At 41.0% G+C, this 17,630-nt stretch overlaps 3 protein-coding genes across 12 annotated transcripts; 2 read left to right on the top strand and 1 right to left on the bottom strand.

Annotated features, from left to right (window-relative positions):
* Window positions 1-1,096: 1,096 nt before the first annotated feature.
* tpm1 (tropomyosin 1 (alpha)) lies at window positions 1,097-10,848 on the top strand. Of its 8 annotated transcripts, none has more exons than XM_049724088.2 (10): window positions 1,098-1,344; window positions 1,620-1,745; window positions 1,915-2,040; window positions 5,124-5,257; window positions 5,335-5,452; window positions 5,527-5,597; window positions 6,779-6,854; window positions 7,025-7,087; window positions 7,159-7,228; window positions 10,107-10,848. In XM_049724088.2, exons 1-10 carry the CDS (start codon window positions 1,231-1,233, stop codon window positions 10,187-10,189), a joined length of 981 nt encoding a protein of 326 aa, XP_049580045.1. In that variant the 5' UTR covers window positions 1,098-1,230; the 3' UTR covers window positions 10,190-10,848. The 8 variants fall into 8 exon arrangements, with proteins under 8 accessions (XP_049580040.1, XP_049580045.1, XP_049580039.1 ...); XM_049724082.2 differs by lacking the exons at window positions 1,915-2,040; window positions 10,107-10,848 and adding exons at window positions 7,587-7,665; window positions 8,509-8,728; XM_049724089.2 differs by lacking the exon at window positions 10,107-10,848 and adding an exon at window positions 7,587-7,670 and having other exon boundaries at window positions 1,099-1,344.
* LOC137840344 (pro-neuregulin-4, membrane-bound isoform) lies at window positions 10,061-15,810 on the bottom strand. Of its 2 annotated transcripts, XM_068650934.1 has the most exons (6): window positions 15,611-15,810; window positions 15,301-15,359; window positions 15,129-15,222; window positions 14,898-15,050; window positions 14,722-14,824; window positions 10,061-13,455 (listed from the first exon to the last, which is right to left on the bottom strand). In XM_068650934.1, exons 2-5 carry the CDS (start codon window positions 15,308-15,310, stop codon window positions 14,755-14,757), a joined length of 327 nt encoding a protein of 108 aa, XP_068507035.1. In that variant the 5' UTR covers window positions 15,311-15,359; window positions 15,611-15,810; the 3' UTR covers window positions 10,061-13,455; window positions 14,722-14,754. The 2 variants fall into 2 exon arrangements, with proteins under 2 accessions (XP_068507035.1, XP_068507034.1); XM_068650933.1 differs by lacking the exon at window positions 10,061-13,455 and having other exon boundaries at window positions 14,054-14,824.
* Window positions 11,156-17,416, top strand: lactb (lactamase, beta). 2 transcript variants are annotated; one of them, XM_049724070.2, is made up of 9 exons: window positions 11,156-11,506; window positions 11,598-11,664; window positions 11,990-12,180; window positions 12,252-12,552; window positions 12,632-12,797; window positions 12,975-13,493; window positions 14,821-14,847; window positions 16,509-16,587; window positions 17,378-17,416. In XM_049724070.2, exons 1-9 carry the CDS (start codon window positions 11,156-11,158, stop codon window positions 17,399-17,401), a joined length of 1,725 nt encoding a protein of 574 aa, XP_049580027.1. In that variant the 3' UTR covers window positions 17,402-17,416. The 2 variants fall into 2 exon arrangements, with proteins under 2 accessions (XP_049580027.1, XP_049580026.1); XM_049724069.2 differs by lacking the exons at window positions 16,509-16,587; window positions 17,378-17,416 and adding an exon at window positions 15,810-15,949.
* Window positions 17,417-17,630: the final 214 nt, after the last annotated feature.

Here is a 17,630-nt window from a genome sequence, read left to right as displayed (position 1 = left end):
TTTTCGAGGGGTAGTTTAGTTTATTATAGAAATTTAATTAGAAATAATACAAGCTAGTAACAAAACAAACAGCTGTTTTTTTGAGAGGTAGTTAAAAATTAAATTAGAAATAATACAAGCTAGTAACAAAACAGCTTGGTTAGCTCATTAAATAACATTACAAAAAGTTCTTGTCTTTGGATTTGGGCCTCAGAGATTCAAAAGGGGGGTTCAAGAACTGGTCAGGGTGGACGGTGAGTCAGGTGAACGTTGTGGCAAATGTTTAAAGAACCTTATAAAAATGAAAAGCGGAGGCTCGGTTGAGGCGTGTCGCACAGCCCCAGTTTACAGAGGATTTCCTGTCCACTATCAGGTGAAAATCCCCATCATCACACAGAGCGATTGTCCCGAGGGTGGGCTTGGCCACAAAATGAAGCCCCCCTCCCAGGCCCAGGCAAAGCTGCCAACACACACACACACACACATGCAGACACACATTGTGTGTTTTTAAAAGCCTGCTGGAGCTACTTGTGGTCCCAAAAGTCGGAGCGAGGAACGACTCCAATTCAAATCGACATGGCCAATGTAGTAGAATGCAATTTTTTGCAATTTGGGTAAAAGTGCTCAAATGTTGTCAATGTATTTCATTTTAGTCTCTATTTTTTTGTGATTTTTTTTTATTTTTGTGAAGCACATTGAGCTACCTCGTGGACGAAATGTGCTATATAAATAAAATTGCCTTATCATAAATCTGATATAATTTAGTATGTCCAACAAATTAAATCGAGTAGAACATTGGTGCAATTAGATTCATTTTCCAAATGTTCTTGTGAAATATGAACAAACAAAGGATCAGTTTTGCGCGAGTTATCCAAAAAGAATCCCGTTCGCACAATACGGTTTGTTTCCAATTCGAGAGCTGCGCCTTCATCTTCAAAGTGGCTTTTCTTACGAGGAAGCCCCTCACCCCATATAAAGACGTATCAATGTTTGGGAGAAGACGAATCAGCGAGTAGACCCTCACAAGACGTCCAGCTACCCTCGCATGCCTCCTCCCACCCCAAAAAAAGTATTGGATGTCTGAAGGAATCCACAGGCCCCCCCTCTTCTAAGTACATATTTGCGAGGGCACAGAGAGGCAGAGCCTGCACTCCAGCTCCACGTTCACTGAGGCACACACGGCCCAGCTCTCGCCACTTTCCCACTTTTTCCCTTTTGACGGAGTCTTTCCCTCTTGGGCAATAAGCAGCCATGGACGCCATCAAGAAGAAGATGCAGATGCTCAAGCTCGACAAGGAGAACGCCTTGGACAGAGCTGAGCAGGCCGAGTCAGACAAGAAGGCGGCGGAGGACAGAAGCAAGCAGGTCGGCCCACTTTTTGCAAATTCATCATGTTTAGATAGATAGATAGATAGATAGATAGATAGATAGATAGATAGATAGATAGATAGATAGATAGATAGATAGATAGATAGATAGATAGATAGATAGATAGATAGATAGATAGATAGATAGATAGATAGATAGATAGATAGATAGATAGATAGATAGATAGATAGATAGATAGATAGATAGATAGATATGCATGAATGTATTGATTTTTCGTGTTTAACTGGCTTGTCTTTAATACGCATGTTTAGTTAGAGGATGAAATAAGAGAGTTGGAAAAGAAAATGCGTGTGACTGAGGACGAGCGAGATAAAGTGTTTGAGGAGTTCCAAACTGCCGAAGAGAAGCTGCTGAGCGCCGAGGAGGTCGCCACCAAGGTATCCGTTCTTACCTGCGCCGACCTCCTTAACCTTGCTCTCTTTCTTTTTTTCTCCTGTCCTGTCCTCTCCCCGTTCTCTGTGCGTCTTTTGTATCTGTGTATATGTGTGCTATGCCACTCCTTGGTCACCCACCCCTCAAAAAAAAAAAAAATGATACGGGCCTCAGCTTGAGGATGACTTGGTAGCTCTGCAGAAGAAGCTGAAGGGAACTGAGGATGAGCTGGACAAGTACTCTGAGGCTCTTAAAGATGCCCAGGAGAAACTTGAGCTGGCTGAGAAGAAAGCCACTGATGTAAGTAAAAACGAGGGATCCACCAGGGCACCGTCACACGTCCCCTTCACGTTTTCACCTTCCTCTGCACTTTCATTTTACTCTCATATTGGGAGGTGGAGGGCCTCCATAACCCAAAAGTTAAAACCATTACATTGAATACCAATAATCATATACAGCCACAAACCTGCAGGTTTCCCATATGTTCTTTTTTTAATAATAATATAATATTTCTTGTGTATTTTGGAAATATAACTTCAATAATCTTGAGTTGGACGGAACCAAATTTCTAATTTGGGGTTTAAGATGAAAAAACATTAGAAGCCTTGCACTATATTTTACTGCAAGCTGAACTATTTACAAGCCAGCCCAAAGAAAGTCACACTTGAGTGTACGTGACATCCACACCACATCTATTTTCAATATGGACACATGATAGCAGTCGTATTACATTTTGCACACTAATCCTCGTCGTTTTATATGTCGCTGCCTGCTGAGGCATTTTTTTTTTTTCCAAAGTGAAAATCAAGTCGGTCTTCCCACGAGCGCAGGGAGCCAGCGGAGTGGATATATATAGCCGACTTCTTTATATGGTCAACATTGAGCTGCAGGCTGCTTGCTTAGCAAATGGGGAAAGAAAAAAAAAAAAACAGTTCCTCACAATGTGCCAGCAGCACAATTTGGACATGGAAAAGATGACAATAAAAAAAATGACATTTTGTAGATAGTAATTGTTTTATGCGATGGCAGACAGTTATAGTTCTGGACATGCAATGGTCGCGACTCACTTTTACGTCACTAGTTACGTTTTTTTATTTTTTTAAACATACAATAACGTAAGTCATATAGAATTCTGTCTGAGGATTTTTTCAATAATCATTTTGCTAATTGATTATGTTGACACTCTCTTGCCCGCACCGTGTGTATTGTTCACAGTTGACCAGCAGAGGGTGCTAAAAGACAGCTAGTTCCTGTGCTCTTGGTTGATTCGTGCTCATTGAAAAAAAGGCGTGTGCACATTATCAATTTTAATTCCACATTTGATTGATTTTAAGGGCCGTGTGACTTATAATTAAGCAATTAGCGGGGTTTTTATGGTAAATACAATTGCGCTTATTTCGTCGTCAAATACAGTGTGATAGTGGAAGATTTGTTATCAATTAGATGCTATGATTACAATACTGGGCCAATATTGCCTATACGATATCAACGCTGAATTGATTTTTATTACTTTTAAGTTTTCTTCTGCCTCAAACTTTTCTTTAAATAAGTGTTTAGTCAAAAAAAACACGAAACAATACGGAGAATTAAATTTATAGGCATATTGTAGTGGGTCAAAGTGATTGTCAAAAACTAAGCGCAGAGCTTCCTTTTTTTTTTATTCTTAAAAAGTATATTCAGTGTTATTGTAAAACTATTATGCACGGCTTGAATTTTAACACTGTGCTTAAATAAAAGAACAATAGCTGTGTTGTATATTAATTTAAATTCAAGTATTTTCATTTTAGACATCTCTATAACTCAGTGGCTCTCAAAGTGAGTGACAAGTCTTGCAAGTGGTATACTGTACTACAGTACATTAGCATTTATTGTTCAAGAAGTACCTTTAAACATTTATGTAATATTTTCAAACCCTATTTATGTGGAATATTTTTTAATTTAAATTTATTTATTTACACAGTTTTTCTGTGTTTCAATCTCAGTGTTAATGAACGCATTGTTTTTGAACACTTGGCCCTACTATGCTATTGTATTTTGACATTTTTTTTTTTATTATGAACAATAATTGTGAACAAAAAAGTATCGTTCGATATCAATGATGACATCGGTATCGATGGATAACACCATTTGGATCGATCCGCCCATTCACGTGCAAGCCGGATGACAAGTCAGTCAGTCAGTCAGTCAGCCAGTGCTCCAGAGTGTAAGCGTTGCTTAGCCGTGAGAGAATCACGAAGGATGGCAGGAACCACGTCGGTGGAGGCTGTCAAACGAAAGATTCGATCTTTGCAAGAGCAAGCGAACTTCGCGGACGACAAAGCTGAAAGAATACACCGCGAGTTGCACGAGCAGCGCCAAGCCAGAGAGGAAGTAAGATAAGACGATTGTCGTTGATATAGCTCGTTCCACTCAATCCATGCGGGATGCTGCGCGCCTCGTACGCAACTTCACCTGCTCCGTTTTGAATTAATGCCAAATTGGCGACCTTGAACGCTGATGGTGAATGTGTGACTTGAGAATTCACTGCAAGCAGGAAGCTGAAAAGTCAGGCTGCAGGTGACAGATGCCATATATGGTCAACGCACGGCAACAGATTTTTTTTTTCTTTTTTTTTTTCCACCTTGAATTAGAAAGAGAGCAAATCCCTTGGACGGCTTATACTGTCTGAGGCCAGGGGAGGCTCAGTCTGATATAGCTTTATCTCCTTTGTCTGATGACTTGCTCCCAGCTTAGTTGCTCACAGTATACTAGTGTGACTTCCTTGTTCGGCCTCACTTTCAGATTTCAACTTGTCTGTCAAACTTAAAGCAAGGAGGGGCCAAATTCAAACTGCCACATCTATATGCAAATTTTATATTCTTGCAGAAAATGTGGACTCAAATTGCTGTTTTTTTTTTCTTTTCACTTATCAATATTTACTTTCACCAAATCCCTCATTATATGCTAAACAAATATTTGCCAGCAACTTTTCTGTGATAACTAATTTCAGCTCAACATGTTAATATGTGTTTCAATATTTTTTTTTCCATGGCCCACAAGGCTAACCAAAACTATAATGTTAAAAAAAAAAATCTAAATTACTTTGACACACTGGGCTAAAACGGCAGGCACAGAAAATGACAGTTAAAAAAATGACATCAGAAAATCTATATTGAGTTGAAAAAAAAAGTGTTCATTGTGAGCTTGACATCTTGAATGAGTCCAAACAGCATGACAAAAAGCAGAAGAAGTCAAAGGAAGTCTTACTTCAGTCGGTTTCACAAACAACTGCTAAAATAAGCAAGCACGCCTTCCGTTTCTTTGGGCTGACATGTAAATCTCGTGGTTGGAATGTTTGTGTTTTAAAAAAAGAACAAAAATGACCTCTTGTCTCCTCTTCTCAGGCTGAGAGCGATGTGGCCTCCCTCAACAGGCGCATCCAGCTGGTTGAGGAGGAGTTGGACCGTGCTCAGGAGCGTCTGGCCACTGCTCTGACCAAGCTGGAGGAGGCCGAGAAGGCTGCCGATGAGAGCGAGAGGTGCGTTCTGGTCCCGTTTCCGTTTTCCCGCGTGTTCGCCGCCTCTCCTCACGTCTCCACTGTCCGTGTCTTCGCAGAGGCATGAAGGTCATTGAGAACAGGGCCATGAAGGATGAGGAGAAGATGGAGATCCAGGAGATCCAGCTCAAGGAGGCCAAGCACATCGCTGAGGAGGCTGACCGTAAATACGAGGAGGCGAGTTTTTCCCACACCTTTCCAAAAATAAAGTGTTGCTACTTTTGTAAACACTTTTGCGCTGCACCCCAAAGGTGGCTCGTAAGCTGGTCATCATTGAGAGTGACCTGGAGCGCACAGAGGAGCGTGCCGAGCTGTCAGAAAGGTACAATTTGCAAAATGTGCACCCCCCCCCCCCCACCACCTCCCCCTGCTTGCAGTTCACCCTAACCGGCAAAAAGTATATTTATGTAAACGAATACACGGCCGGGCTGTCGGAACATGACGCCTTGTGTTCTTACTATATGTGCCGAATATTTGCATTTGCTCCCCCCCCCCCTCCCACCTTGATTGGCTGCGGCTTGCAAACGATCGATCGCCACTCACAGTCACTGGCGAAGGATGGAGGATGAGCTAAGAGTTGAGGAGCAAAGCATGAAATCACTAAACTCCTCAGTCAGACAGGTACTTTGAGCCAAAACTAACACACGTGTATTTTAATTTTTTTATTTGCACAAGACGTTCCTTCATGCAATCATTCGGCGAAAAGAATGAATCTTCCGCTTTGCTTGCTCCTGCTTTACATTGTGCATCTACGTTTTTGGAGTCGAAGTGAATTTTGGTTGGCTAAGTGTGTATCTTCTCACGCAACACAGCGGCTAAAAAAAAAATGTTTTATGAGATTATCATTTTGTAAGCCTTTTAATATTCACTTGAGCTCAAAATTTGGCTGCTGCATCATTTCATGCTTCACTTTTTCATAACTCCAAAGCCACGTTTTCCACCAAGTTGAATGAAACAACAGGCGGGGAAAATAATAAATAATTCATTTCAAATGGAAATTGCAATATTAAGGGGGTACAAAAAAAAAAAACAACAATTATTATTATTAATTTTTTTTTAAAAATGGTTCAGCCCTATTACTTGGCACCTTTAGAGAGGGAAGTGGGCGGGGTGAAGCAAAGTATGCCGAGTGCTCGACCTCGAATTGTCACCACCATGTGCCAATGTAAAGTTTACACTGTAAATAAACAAAACAATCCCCGCTACAAAGTTGTCTGAACTCCTTGGTGGAAGTCCGGCTTAACATTGCAGGGACGTGCCAAAGAACCATTCCAACGCCGACTGTCCAAATCTAATCTGCTCCTATTTGATCTGGCAATCCCCTCCACATTCCTGCTCTGTTTGATTCACCCGGGGGTTCCTATCGTTCTTATTGATCTCCTCCCCCCTCTCTTCCCTTTTGTTTCTTTCCCTCCACCCATTTGACATCCGGTTCTGTCCCTCGACCTCGCTTCCTCCCTCTCTGTCCCATCTTCTTTTTGCACCTGTTGTCAAACAAACCAGCAAATGCGCTGAGCTGGAGGAAGAGTTGAAAACCGTGACCAACAACCTGAAGTCACTGGAGGCCCAGGCTGAGAAGGTAAGCGACTGACTGCATGCTGACCAAGACCCTCCTGATTTCCTCCATGGCGGAGGCGGAAGAACTCGGGAACCGGATGGTTGTAGCGCTTTGACGAGTTTATCGGAAGAATTGTCGGAGAGCTGAGGCCTTCTCAGTTTGTGTGACTTCTCCTCTTTGTGACCCCGCAGTACTCACAGAAGGAGGACAAATACGAGGAGGAGATCAAGATCCTCACCGACAAGCTGAAGGAGGCGAGTTTCACAGCGTCACCTTTGCCGTCGGGGATATGTGGCGCCCTTACGTTTCTGCTTCTTCTGCACAGGCTGAGACCCGTGCTGAGTTCGCTGAGAGATCAGTCGCCAAGCTGGAGAAGACCATTGATGACTTGGAGGGTATGTTTTATTCGGACATCTCCATCTTTGATTGTTTTGAAATCCATTCACGGTTATTTTTGGTTTCAATATGGAGGCCGCTCACAGTCAAACACAAACACACAGTGTGTCGCACAAATTTGTCTTTTGTGAGTCAAATTAGAGGAACCAGGGAAACGACAAAAAAGTCACAAGTCAACATTTTTCTGTACATACCACAAGAGGACTTTGCTCTTATTTGTACTGCCCTTTCATTCCTGTCATTCTTTGGTGTAACTTTATTTTCCTCTTTCCTCCCTTTCCCTGTTTCTTTGACTGTCCTTTTCATGTCTCCTTTGCTCTCCTTCTCACCCTGCACCCTCCCGTGGTCCATCAATAGATGAGTTGTATTCTCAGAAACTGAAGTACAAGGCCATCAGCGAGGAGCTGGACCACGCCCTCAATGACATGACTTCCATGTAAATGTTCGACCGGCCGTGCCTCTTGTGTTTGTTGGTTACTACTGGGATGGGCGGTTAAAGCTCATCATGGAAGAAAAACAATGTGCTGAACGGCGTCGTGGGTGTTTGTAGCATGTGGTGAAATTTATTCTTCCCATCCAGAGCTTGATTTAAGTTGTTTATTTAACACCCTCAGCTATTCCAAAAGTAAACACAAAACAAAAACCCTAATCTGTGGGAAAACACTTATATTGATCAAGCGCAATTATAAATTTCTTCTTCTACCCTTGACACCTTCATGTGTGTAAATGGGACCACACTGCCCCAAGAGGCAAAGGTGCACATTGCAGGACCCGTTCATACATATTTTTGTTTTTCTCTATTATTATTATTTACATTTTTGTTTAGTTAGAATTTTGTAAACGAAAAAAAAAATCTGTGAATATTTTTTATTCATCATGATTTTAATATCGATCTAAATAATAGTGATTTATTATTTTTCCGTAGCCATCTTCTCAGGTTGCGTCATTATGACGCCCATTGTTTGACTCGGGTGGTCTTTCCATGTGTGAGCAATGTGTCAGTAATTTTCGAGCGGGGGAAGGTAATGCATGTCTCGTGAAGCAGCATGGACCGGTTTTATTTCGTTTCTCCTCGTCGGGCCTTTTCACGGTAACCTGAGACGCGCATGCTAATCAATTGACTCTCCGTAGCCCCGAGCCTTCCCTCTTTTGATTGATCATCTAACTAACCGGCTTTGTTCTTTGTTAAATCCGCCTCATTTTCCGGGCGTGGCTCCCGTCGATGTGATCTGACTCGTCCCCTTTCATTCACTCGACTTCTTCTTTCCTCCCCTGACAGATAAATTGTTTACATCTCATCAAAGACGCCTCCCTCCGGCGGAGTGGCATCTGTCTGCTCTCTCCAGCCTTCCCTCCATCTTCCTTTCCCTCTCCATCTGTGCTCTCCCTGTCCTCATGTTTGTTCTCATCCTCATGTCAAAGTCCATCCCATCTCTTGTACAGAATCCTAAAATCGTTCTGCGTTATGTAAAAAGAATAAACCTCATCCCTTCCATGTACGCAGTTTCTCTTTTCTGTCCCTTTTCCCTATTTATTCCCACTTAAAGCCTTGTTTTTTCTTTCAACATCTCAGTTGCCCTTGCTTTCATTGTTTAGGTCGGTGGCAGGCGAGAACTTAAATAAATGCTGAGTCAATTTAGCTTCTCTTGTAACAGTCGAGACTTTTCGGCAACAAGTACTGTGACGGGGAATTTTACTTTGGCTGTTTGAGGATGGGGATTGGATTATGATCAGGAAGATTTTGGTCAAGTAGCGAGATGATGGAGAACATCTGGTCGGATGAAACAGAAGCTTTGTGCGCATCTCTGTTGCAAGATTATGACGCGGGCATTGTACGTTACGCAGCATTTCAATAAATGTACAATCTAAACGCTCTGAGTGTTTTGATCAATTGTCAAAAATTAGGGCAGAAAGTGGACGTTAACCGCTCCGCAGCGGAAACTGATCATATTTTATTTATTTCTATTTTAGTTTTAATAAATTAACTCAATTAAATCTTGAAGTTTCAATACTATATACACAGTATGCTCCCGTTTAAAATATTTCCAAACCAGTAGCTATGGTTGCATAAGTAATAAGATCATTTATTTATGATGATGAAAAAAATACTGCAAATAAGAGTTAGGAAAGCAACAATTATTCATTTTCTATAAAATGTTTGTGAGAAAGTGAAACTTTATTTGATGTCTGCTTTCTTATAGCTGAGATGTGATGGGTAAAATGCCAGAAATTTGTGAGGAACATTTTTCATATTTTTAAAAAATATATAATTAGTGTGTCAACACGGGTTTTGGGGAAAATGTCAAATTGAAAACCTAATTATTAAAAAAAATACTCGATTGTTTGAAAAAAATAACCATTCACTTAATACAAATTTACGCAAAAGTTGTGTATGTCGTGGATAAAATGTAAATATAATTTAATGACTCACATGGTTGTTAATCATGGCCGAGGGGATATTTTCAACATCCTGACTATCTTTTCTTGAAAAGGTAGGCTTGTCAGCAGACTTTGCACTTTTGTTTTCTCTTTTTTTTGCCTGTTTTAACTTGTGGACTGATTGCAATCATCAACCACAATAGTTGTCATGTCACTAATTATTTCCATGTAGCCTTTAATAGGAAATATTTTTTTAACATATTAATGACGCTTGTACAAATTAGGATACAGCGTTCTCCATTTTGTGCTTTTATCAGTGCAAATAAGAATGGTGACTGTGTGCATGGTTTCTCACCAAACCATAATGATTGTTTTGTTTTGTGTGCTGTGAAGAATGTGTTAAACATGTAACCGGCTTGATGATTAACAGTCCAACCGGCTGCCTCTCAGAATCACTCGTGTGCGACTAATATTTTTATTTATTTTTTCCCCCAATAGAAAAACTTGCCCATGCTAAAGAGGAGAACCTGGACATGCACCAGATGTTGGACCAGACTCTAATGGAACTGAATAATTTGTGAAAGCACAATCTAACCCTGATATGCACCGTGGTTTGGCTTTTTGTCCTTGCACCTTTGTTACCCAATAAACCCGTTCCTTACCCGCGGTGCCGCGCAAACAGCCAGATGCTATTTTTTATTGCACCATCCTGCCTTCAGTGGAATTCAAACCAAGGAGCTAAGGGAAGTCAAACTTAAGCATTTCCTCCGATGAAGCCCAAAGTCAGAAGCATGTTTGCATTTGCAAGCCAGTTTTTGTACTGTAACAATATATTTTCCTTGGGTGGAATTACAGGTGACTTTGCTTATAAAGATTTTTTTTTCTTTTTTTTTTTTTACATTTGCATTGATAGTTATATTTTATTTGACTATAAATTATGCACATGCCAAGGACAAAGTGGAGAAATTTAGCACTTAAACCTCACAATAATGGATTTTTTTATTCAATCTGTACAAAATACTGTAAATGCACTCCTTGTGAATTTTCAGTTTATAAACTGGTGCTAGTTTGTACATTGTTTAGGTTGTAAGAGCCACAGTCCTGAATTTGTTCATTTTGTCTGTGCGGTTTCGGACATCTGGTTGTGCAGTTTTAGCATTTTTAAAGTAGAAGTTCCAAATGTTTATCATATTTGAAATGTTTAAAATCTGAAATAAATTAAAGCACGTTTTGAAAGCTATGTGATTGTATGGTTATTTTTTGACATTTTGGTTTACTTTTGGACAATATGTAGTGGTACTCAGATAATTAAGTTTTTCAGTAGTACCTGGTGAAAAAGTAAATTTGAATTTCTTCAATTGATTTTTATGCTTGCGATGAATTTTGTGAGTTACCAACATTTAACTGGCTGAGTCTGTCGCTCGATGTTTTCTGGATCGGTAATCGATTTATCATGTCCGGCTTCCCATGACAAACCGGAAGTAAGTTTTTGCCCCTCACAGTGGGAAGTGTTTTCACCAAGAAAAAAAATACTTTATGCCTTTAAAATGTACCGTTTATTGGTGCCACATACTTTATATGCCAAATTTAAGCTTTTGCCCACACGGGTGACAACTCTATGGCTCCCACGAGCCGCTGGGCGAGCTGGGCCGCCTGGACAGAGATGTGTTTTTACCCAAAGGCGATGCTACGCTAGCAAGTCCACCACAAAAAACTTTTCCTTGGTGTGGATCTGTGGAGCTGGTGTGGGACTTGCCTTGGTGTTTGGACTGAAATATCACGCGGGGGCAGACAAAGGTGCGTGTGATAACACATTGACGGACCGTCAGAATCATCGATACGATGCTGCAATCAAAGCGAGTCGAGTTTTAGTGGAGCGAATCCAGGTAGGCGCGCAGGTATGCTGACAGGAATGTGGTAGTCAACAGGTTCCTCCTGTCTGGCTCTACTGGTGCACTTCTGTCGGTTTACTATGTTTTCTCTTGCCAGAGTGAAGTTGGAGCTCCCGGCCTGGTGGTGGCGGTGTCGGTGGATGGTGTTCCTGTCTGGTCTGAAGGTTCGTGCATGTCATGGATTGCATGTGCAAAACTCGGGGTGTCATTGAAGGAAAATGACGATTAAAATCCAAAATGATTAAATTTTGGTGGTTGTGGACAAGATCTTAACATTAATTGATAGCAGTTTTTTACATTAGCAAGCTTTTTCTGTATTGAGCGTTCATTAAACGTGAATAAAATATCACGATCGTTGATTTTTTTTTTTTCAATTTTGTATATTCAGTTATTGGAATTGTTTTACGCTCGGCCCTACTTTTTTATTTCTTTGTTTACCTTTATACTGTGTCTGTTTTAATTTTCTATTGATTGATTGATGGACTTTAGGGGTTGGTTATGCCGATTTGGAGAATCGTTTACCATGTGGCCCGGAAACCGTGATGCGAATCGCCAGTATCAGCAAGTCGCTCACGTCTGCGGCTGCTGCGCGTCTGTGTGAGGAAGGGAAACTCGATCTCGATGCGCCTGTCCAGAAATATGTCCCAGAGTTTCCTCCAAAAAAGTTTGATGGACAGAATGTGAGCCACCTCCACTCACAAAAAAAACAAATTTTCCAACTTCTGCATTTTAACCCGCTCTCTCTTTTCAGGTCACAATAACACCTCGCATGATTCTCTCCCACCTCAGCGGGATTCGGCATTACGAGAAGGACCCAAATAAAGTGAGAGAGGAAATGGAGAAAGCCAAGCGGCTTCTGAAACCGTCAATGATGGAGAAAAAGGAGGATATAAATCAAAATAAAGATGAGCCCACTAAGCAATCCAAAGAAGCTTCCCAGGCCAAGAAGAAAAAAGAATTTGCGCATGAGGAATACTACTTGATGGAAAAATTTGAAAGTGTCACTCAAGCGTTGGACCTCTTTAAGAACGACCCACTCATTTTCAAACCAGGTAAAGCACACTTCCTCACTGCTTCATTAAGATGCGGGTTATTTTTGGTAAATTGAACGCTCGACTCCTCATCCTGCAGGCACAACATTCTTGTACTCGACCCACGCCTACACCCTCCTCAGTGCTGTCATCGAGCAAGCGGCGGGCCAGCCCTTCCTGGATGTCATGACTAACCTCTTCCGGGAACTTGGAATGCTCAATACGGTGCCAGATCAAAATGAACCCATCATTTATCATCGTTCCAGGTAGGATGCATCATATCATGCTTGATGGAAGGGTGTGCACTTCTCAACCAGACATATGACACAAATACTTTTGTAAATATCGACCATATATGTTTAAATGCATTTTTTTAGTATCTTAATATTCTCGATATTGTCTTGATTTTGCAAAAGTCTGTTTGGCTTTCCTGTCCTCCACAGGTATTATCATCTGAACAAGCGAGGTCGAGTAGTGAACTGCCCGTACGTAGACAACTCGTACAAGTGGGCGGGGGGCGGCTTTCTTTCCACGGTGGGGGACCTGCTGCTCTTTGGTAACGTTCTACTCTACAGCTATCAAATGGCTCACATTAAGGACACTGAAGGGCTGCTGCCCGGTTTCCTCAAACCCCAAACCGCCGTGGAACTTTGGACGGCGGTGGATAAGACGGAGGCCAGCTGGGACAAGGACGGACGATACAGTCAAGGCTGGCTGGTGGTGGACAAAGAGCAGAAATACGGGCAATGCAGGAAGCGCAAGCACTATGTGTCGCACACAGGGGGCGCTGTGGGGGCCAGCAGTGTCCTGTTGGTGTTGCCCAGCGAGGAGATGGAGCAGCGACGAGGACAGAAGGTCCTCCCGCAGGGCGTGGTGGTCAGCATTCTCACCAACATGCAGTCTGTGGGACTCAACAGCACAGCCCTGAAAATTGCACACCAGTTTGACAAAGCCAGAAGCGCGTAAGTTGTTTTCGGAAAACGTGACTGTTTTGACTTTTCATATGACTGAGGGTGTTATTGAAAATAAGATCTTATTTTTATAGGATATTAAAAAAAAACAAAAAACACTGCACTATACGAATACCTGATTGTTTTTAATATCAGACAGAAGTCAATGTAAATGTGAGATTTGGCCGTCCAGAAAAAAAAATCTTTCTTAATAAGCAAGCATGATCACACTTGATTTGTTCCTGGATTTTATTCTATACATTTTTTGGGTAACATTTTTCAAATATCCCTTTCCTAATGACTGTTGCAGTAGATTTCACTTTTGATAAACTTTTTATTATTCCATAAAAAGAGATGATGTTAGAGTGATGCCCTACTAAGATCATGAAAACGTTCCTATTTTTGTCCACTAGGTGGTGCTCATCACTAGAAATGCCAACAATTTTGTCAGCGTTTAAAAAATAGCTGTAGACTTTTTTTTTACAATCAATTCACCTTGTTTTACAGTTGTCCAATTCGAGTGTCTAAAATGAAATGTTTTGCCTCACTCCAAAAATCACACAAAAATCAGATTATTTCAAATTGCTTGTATTTACAAAATCACCGCCATTTACCCCTCAACTGATACAAAAGTTCTTTTCATCCAGCATCACACATATAACAGGTCGAAAATGTACATAGTATGTTTTAACATGCACAACAGCGCTTTGTAACTATTTTTAGTCAAAGCCCATAGATTGAAATGTGATATACATTTGTAGTCCAGTAAATAGAAACGTTTGAGTTAATGTCACCACAAGGGGGCATAGTGGGCAAAAAAATATGACTAGGACAACGGGTGAAAGCTCTGGCTACTCAGTACAACACGGCAAACTCAACAATAAAATAAAAGAACTGAATGTTCTGTACATCAGAAATTTGCATTTAGCCTTTATGAGAACAGACTTAGCATCAAACAAAGTCTCGAGCACCATTCACAGCAGTTAACTACTTTTACTATGGCAGTTAATAATGCTGGCCAAATTATTTCTTTTACTGTAAATAAAGTTTTTATAGTGGCCCAAGTTTGACCCTCAAACATATTAATTTTATTTATCAGAGTTTAAGTCTAAATCTAAACAAATTGGAGCATCTCGGAACTGATGTTTGGCCTATCTAGCTCCAACAGGTATTTTCCTCATGCATTAAGAGATGCTTAAGTCATTGTTTCCTCAATAAGCGGCATTCCAAACTATCTCACCATGTGGCTGCGTACATCAACCTGGTGGAATTGTCAAGCTCTTGGTTGGACTTTCCAATACTCTATGTGACTCTGCTTCTTCTGTTGCTTGGCTTTCAGCATCCTAGACACAAGTTACATCAAGAGGTTAGACTTTTTTTTTTTAAATGCCTTCCTTTCACCACGTGTGTACTTACTTATAGGTAAAGTAGATGATAACGGAAAAGACCACTAAGATGAGGAGTCCGACAAAGACCAGCGCTACGATTAAACCCGCTTGCTCCTTGTCGGAGGATCCGAGAAGCAGTTGGAACTGCTCGCATCGACTTCCTTTGTAGTAGTTGTTGCACCTAAACGTCACATGGTCTCTCACTCAGGATTCCGTCCAAACATAAGGGGTCAACGTTGTGTGTGTTTACGTGACTTACACACAGGAAAGTGTATCCATGGAGGCAAGTTTATAGCACGTGCCTCCATTCATGCAATAGGCGGCATCCTCCCCATCACATGGCACTCCATGTTCTGTACAGACAAAGCAACTCCTATGAAATAATGGCTCTATCAAAAGGAACTGTTTTTAAATCGACTTTAATTCCTTACCTGTCATCATCTGGAAGATTTTTTTTTCTTTTTTAGGTAGAAGATTACCTCGAGGTTACCTAGTTAAAAGTGTAGGTGAATCAAAGGAGAAAATGAATTACAAAGAGGCTTACAATTGATCCCTGTGGAACACCTTCCGAAAAAAAAACTATTTGTCAACCTCAACAACTCGAGCTGCATCTAGTAGCCATACAAAAACACCTCACGATAACTTTGTCTTAAATAGCTTTTCATTTTTTATATACAAGTTTGTATACGTAAATGGCAGGAAAATTTGCCAAGGTACGAAATATCTAAGCGTTGTCCTTACCTGCCTGTGAAATCCCAACTTTTGGTAGCTACCGTGACTTCCCAATGTGACTCATAGTACTGTGTTGCTTTCACCTAGACCTTTAAGGACAGGCGTGATGTGGGCGTGCTCCTGCCGCCTTAAAATATGTCATGAATGCAGTTTGTCCACATAGCCTGTGAAAATGGCGATACTGGCTCACTGGAGGCCCGTTTGTCAGCTTGTCTGTCAGGTCAGCAGTGGAATCACAGCAGCCTCTGGCCATCACTGAGATTGATGATGATGGTGGTGGTGGCCTGAACATGATCACATGTCACGCCGACTGAAAAGAAAGCTCTCTGCTGTGCCGTCACGGGCTCGGAACGGGTGAGGCAACATTTGTGCTTGTCTGCGTGGGGCAGATGAATGGTAGGCATGTCGAGAAGGCATGAATGGAATCGTGGGAACTCGCGTCAAGGACTGCTTCCTTCAAAGAAGTTATTAGTGCCTTGTGTTTGGGACCGTTAGTTGACTCATCAACTGGCAAGTTTCCCTCATTGTGTTGCATGTTTCTTAATGAGGGAAGTGTGTCGCAGTGCAGGTTTGGCGGCGGGAGGCCCAATCCTTGAAACGTTGTTGTGAAGCTCTGTCACCAATATAATTAATTAATTGTTGGGTGCCAACTCCAAATGGTGTCACTAGCTTGTGGGGTAGTATCACTTAAGTTCATATTTTCACATTCAGGATAACTTGCTTTTTTATTCATTTATTGTTAAAAGGTTTGTGCGTTTTTAGAGCAGTGCTTAAGATCTCAACAAGGGTCGGAATTGTACGTTTTTCTTTCCAAGTTTGATAAAGTTGTTTCTTTTTTCAAAGTCATCAGGGCAGTTAACATGTTAAACTCTTGAATCTTGAATGTTGACCTATTATTGACCTTTAGAGAGCAGCATTGCAAAAAGTGCAGCGATGACCCGATGGGATCCATTCCAGCCACTGGAAGCTTCATATTTTTGTCACTTGTAAGTATGTGAAAGTTCTTAGACGAATAAGCGTTGATGTTGCACTGTTACAGTTTATCCCTTAATTGAACACACAAGATGAATCAACACATATAGACAGACAATACAAACACACACAGACACACACACATATTCATAAAAAGGACTTATATGGTCTTTATACAAAATGTCATCAGAGCAAGGAACAAAACAGGTCTGGAAGGAGATTAGCAACCTCGGAAAAAGCAGCAATATCTAATCGTACCACTAGGGGGCGCAAAGTCTTAAACACCAATGTTTAATATGTCATAGGCAACAATAAAAAATACATAGTTTTAGTGAGTGATGCCTCAAATGTAAGCAAGCTATGGGCATTTTCCTACTAAAGAGTAAACTTCTTACAGACTGGGGCTTATTTTATTCGTATTTCAAATCTCAATCTAATGATATTCTTTATTTTGATATACAGGTGGTTTTAATTTTATGTAACCACTAATCATGTTGCTAGTACATAAGCTAACAAATTACCATTGTTTTTGCTTTTTTTGTTTTTTTGTTGGTGCTGTACTGTCATCAAATATTGCTGACTCCTGTGCTAAATATTATTTTTTTGGGGAATAATTAACCCACATTCAATGATAACAAAACAAAGGTTCACTATGGTTGACACAAACATGGGTTGCCCCCCCCCCCCCCCCCCGTTTTTTTTTTTTTTTTTTGCCTTTTTTCTCCCTTTGGCGTGTGTCTTGTTATCGCGAGGAAGCCGAAGGAAGTGAAAAGAAGTGTTATTTATTTATTTTTATTTTTTTAGGTCGACGCTTCCCGAGTGCTGTAAGTAACGCTCATTGTGGCTTCTGTCCGCGAATGCAGCTCATTTGTATGATTCACTAATTGATTGTAATTTTTTTTTTTTTTTTTTTACATTTGTTATCCTGTTTTTTTTTTTTTTCTTTTTTCACATTTGTGCTGCCACGACCTTGTTTCCTCGTCGACGTCGTCACTCGCTGGTCTCCCGCTTTCAGCATTTGGACAGCTCTCGTTCGTCAGCCTCTTCGTCCACATGG

This window comes from Syngnathus scovelli, chromosome 6 (genome assembly GCF_024217435.2).
Source record: "Syngnathus scovelli strain Florida chromosome 6, RoL_Ssco_1.2, whole genome shotgun sequence".
Classification (NCBI taxonomy): domain Eukaryota; kingdom Metazoa; phylum Chordata; class Actinopteri; order Syngnathiformes; family Syngnathidae; genus Syngnathus; species Syngnathus scovelli.
This window is presented reverse-complemented; position numbering and strand designations above follow the sequence as displayed.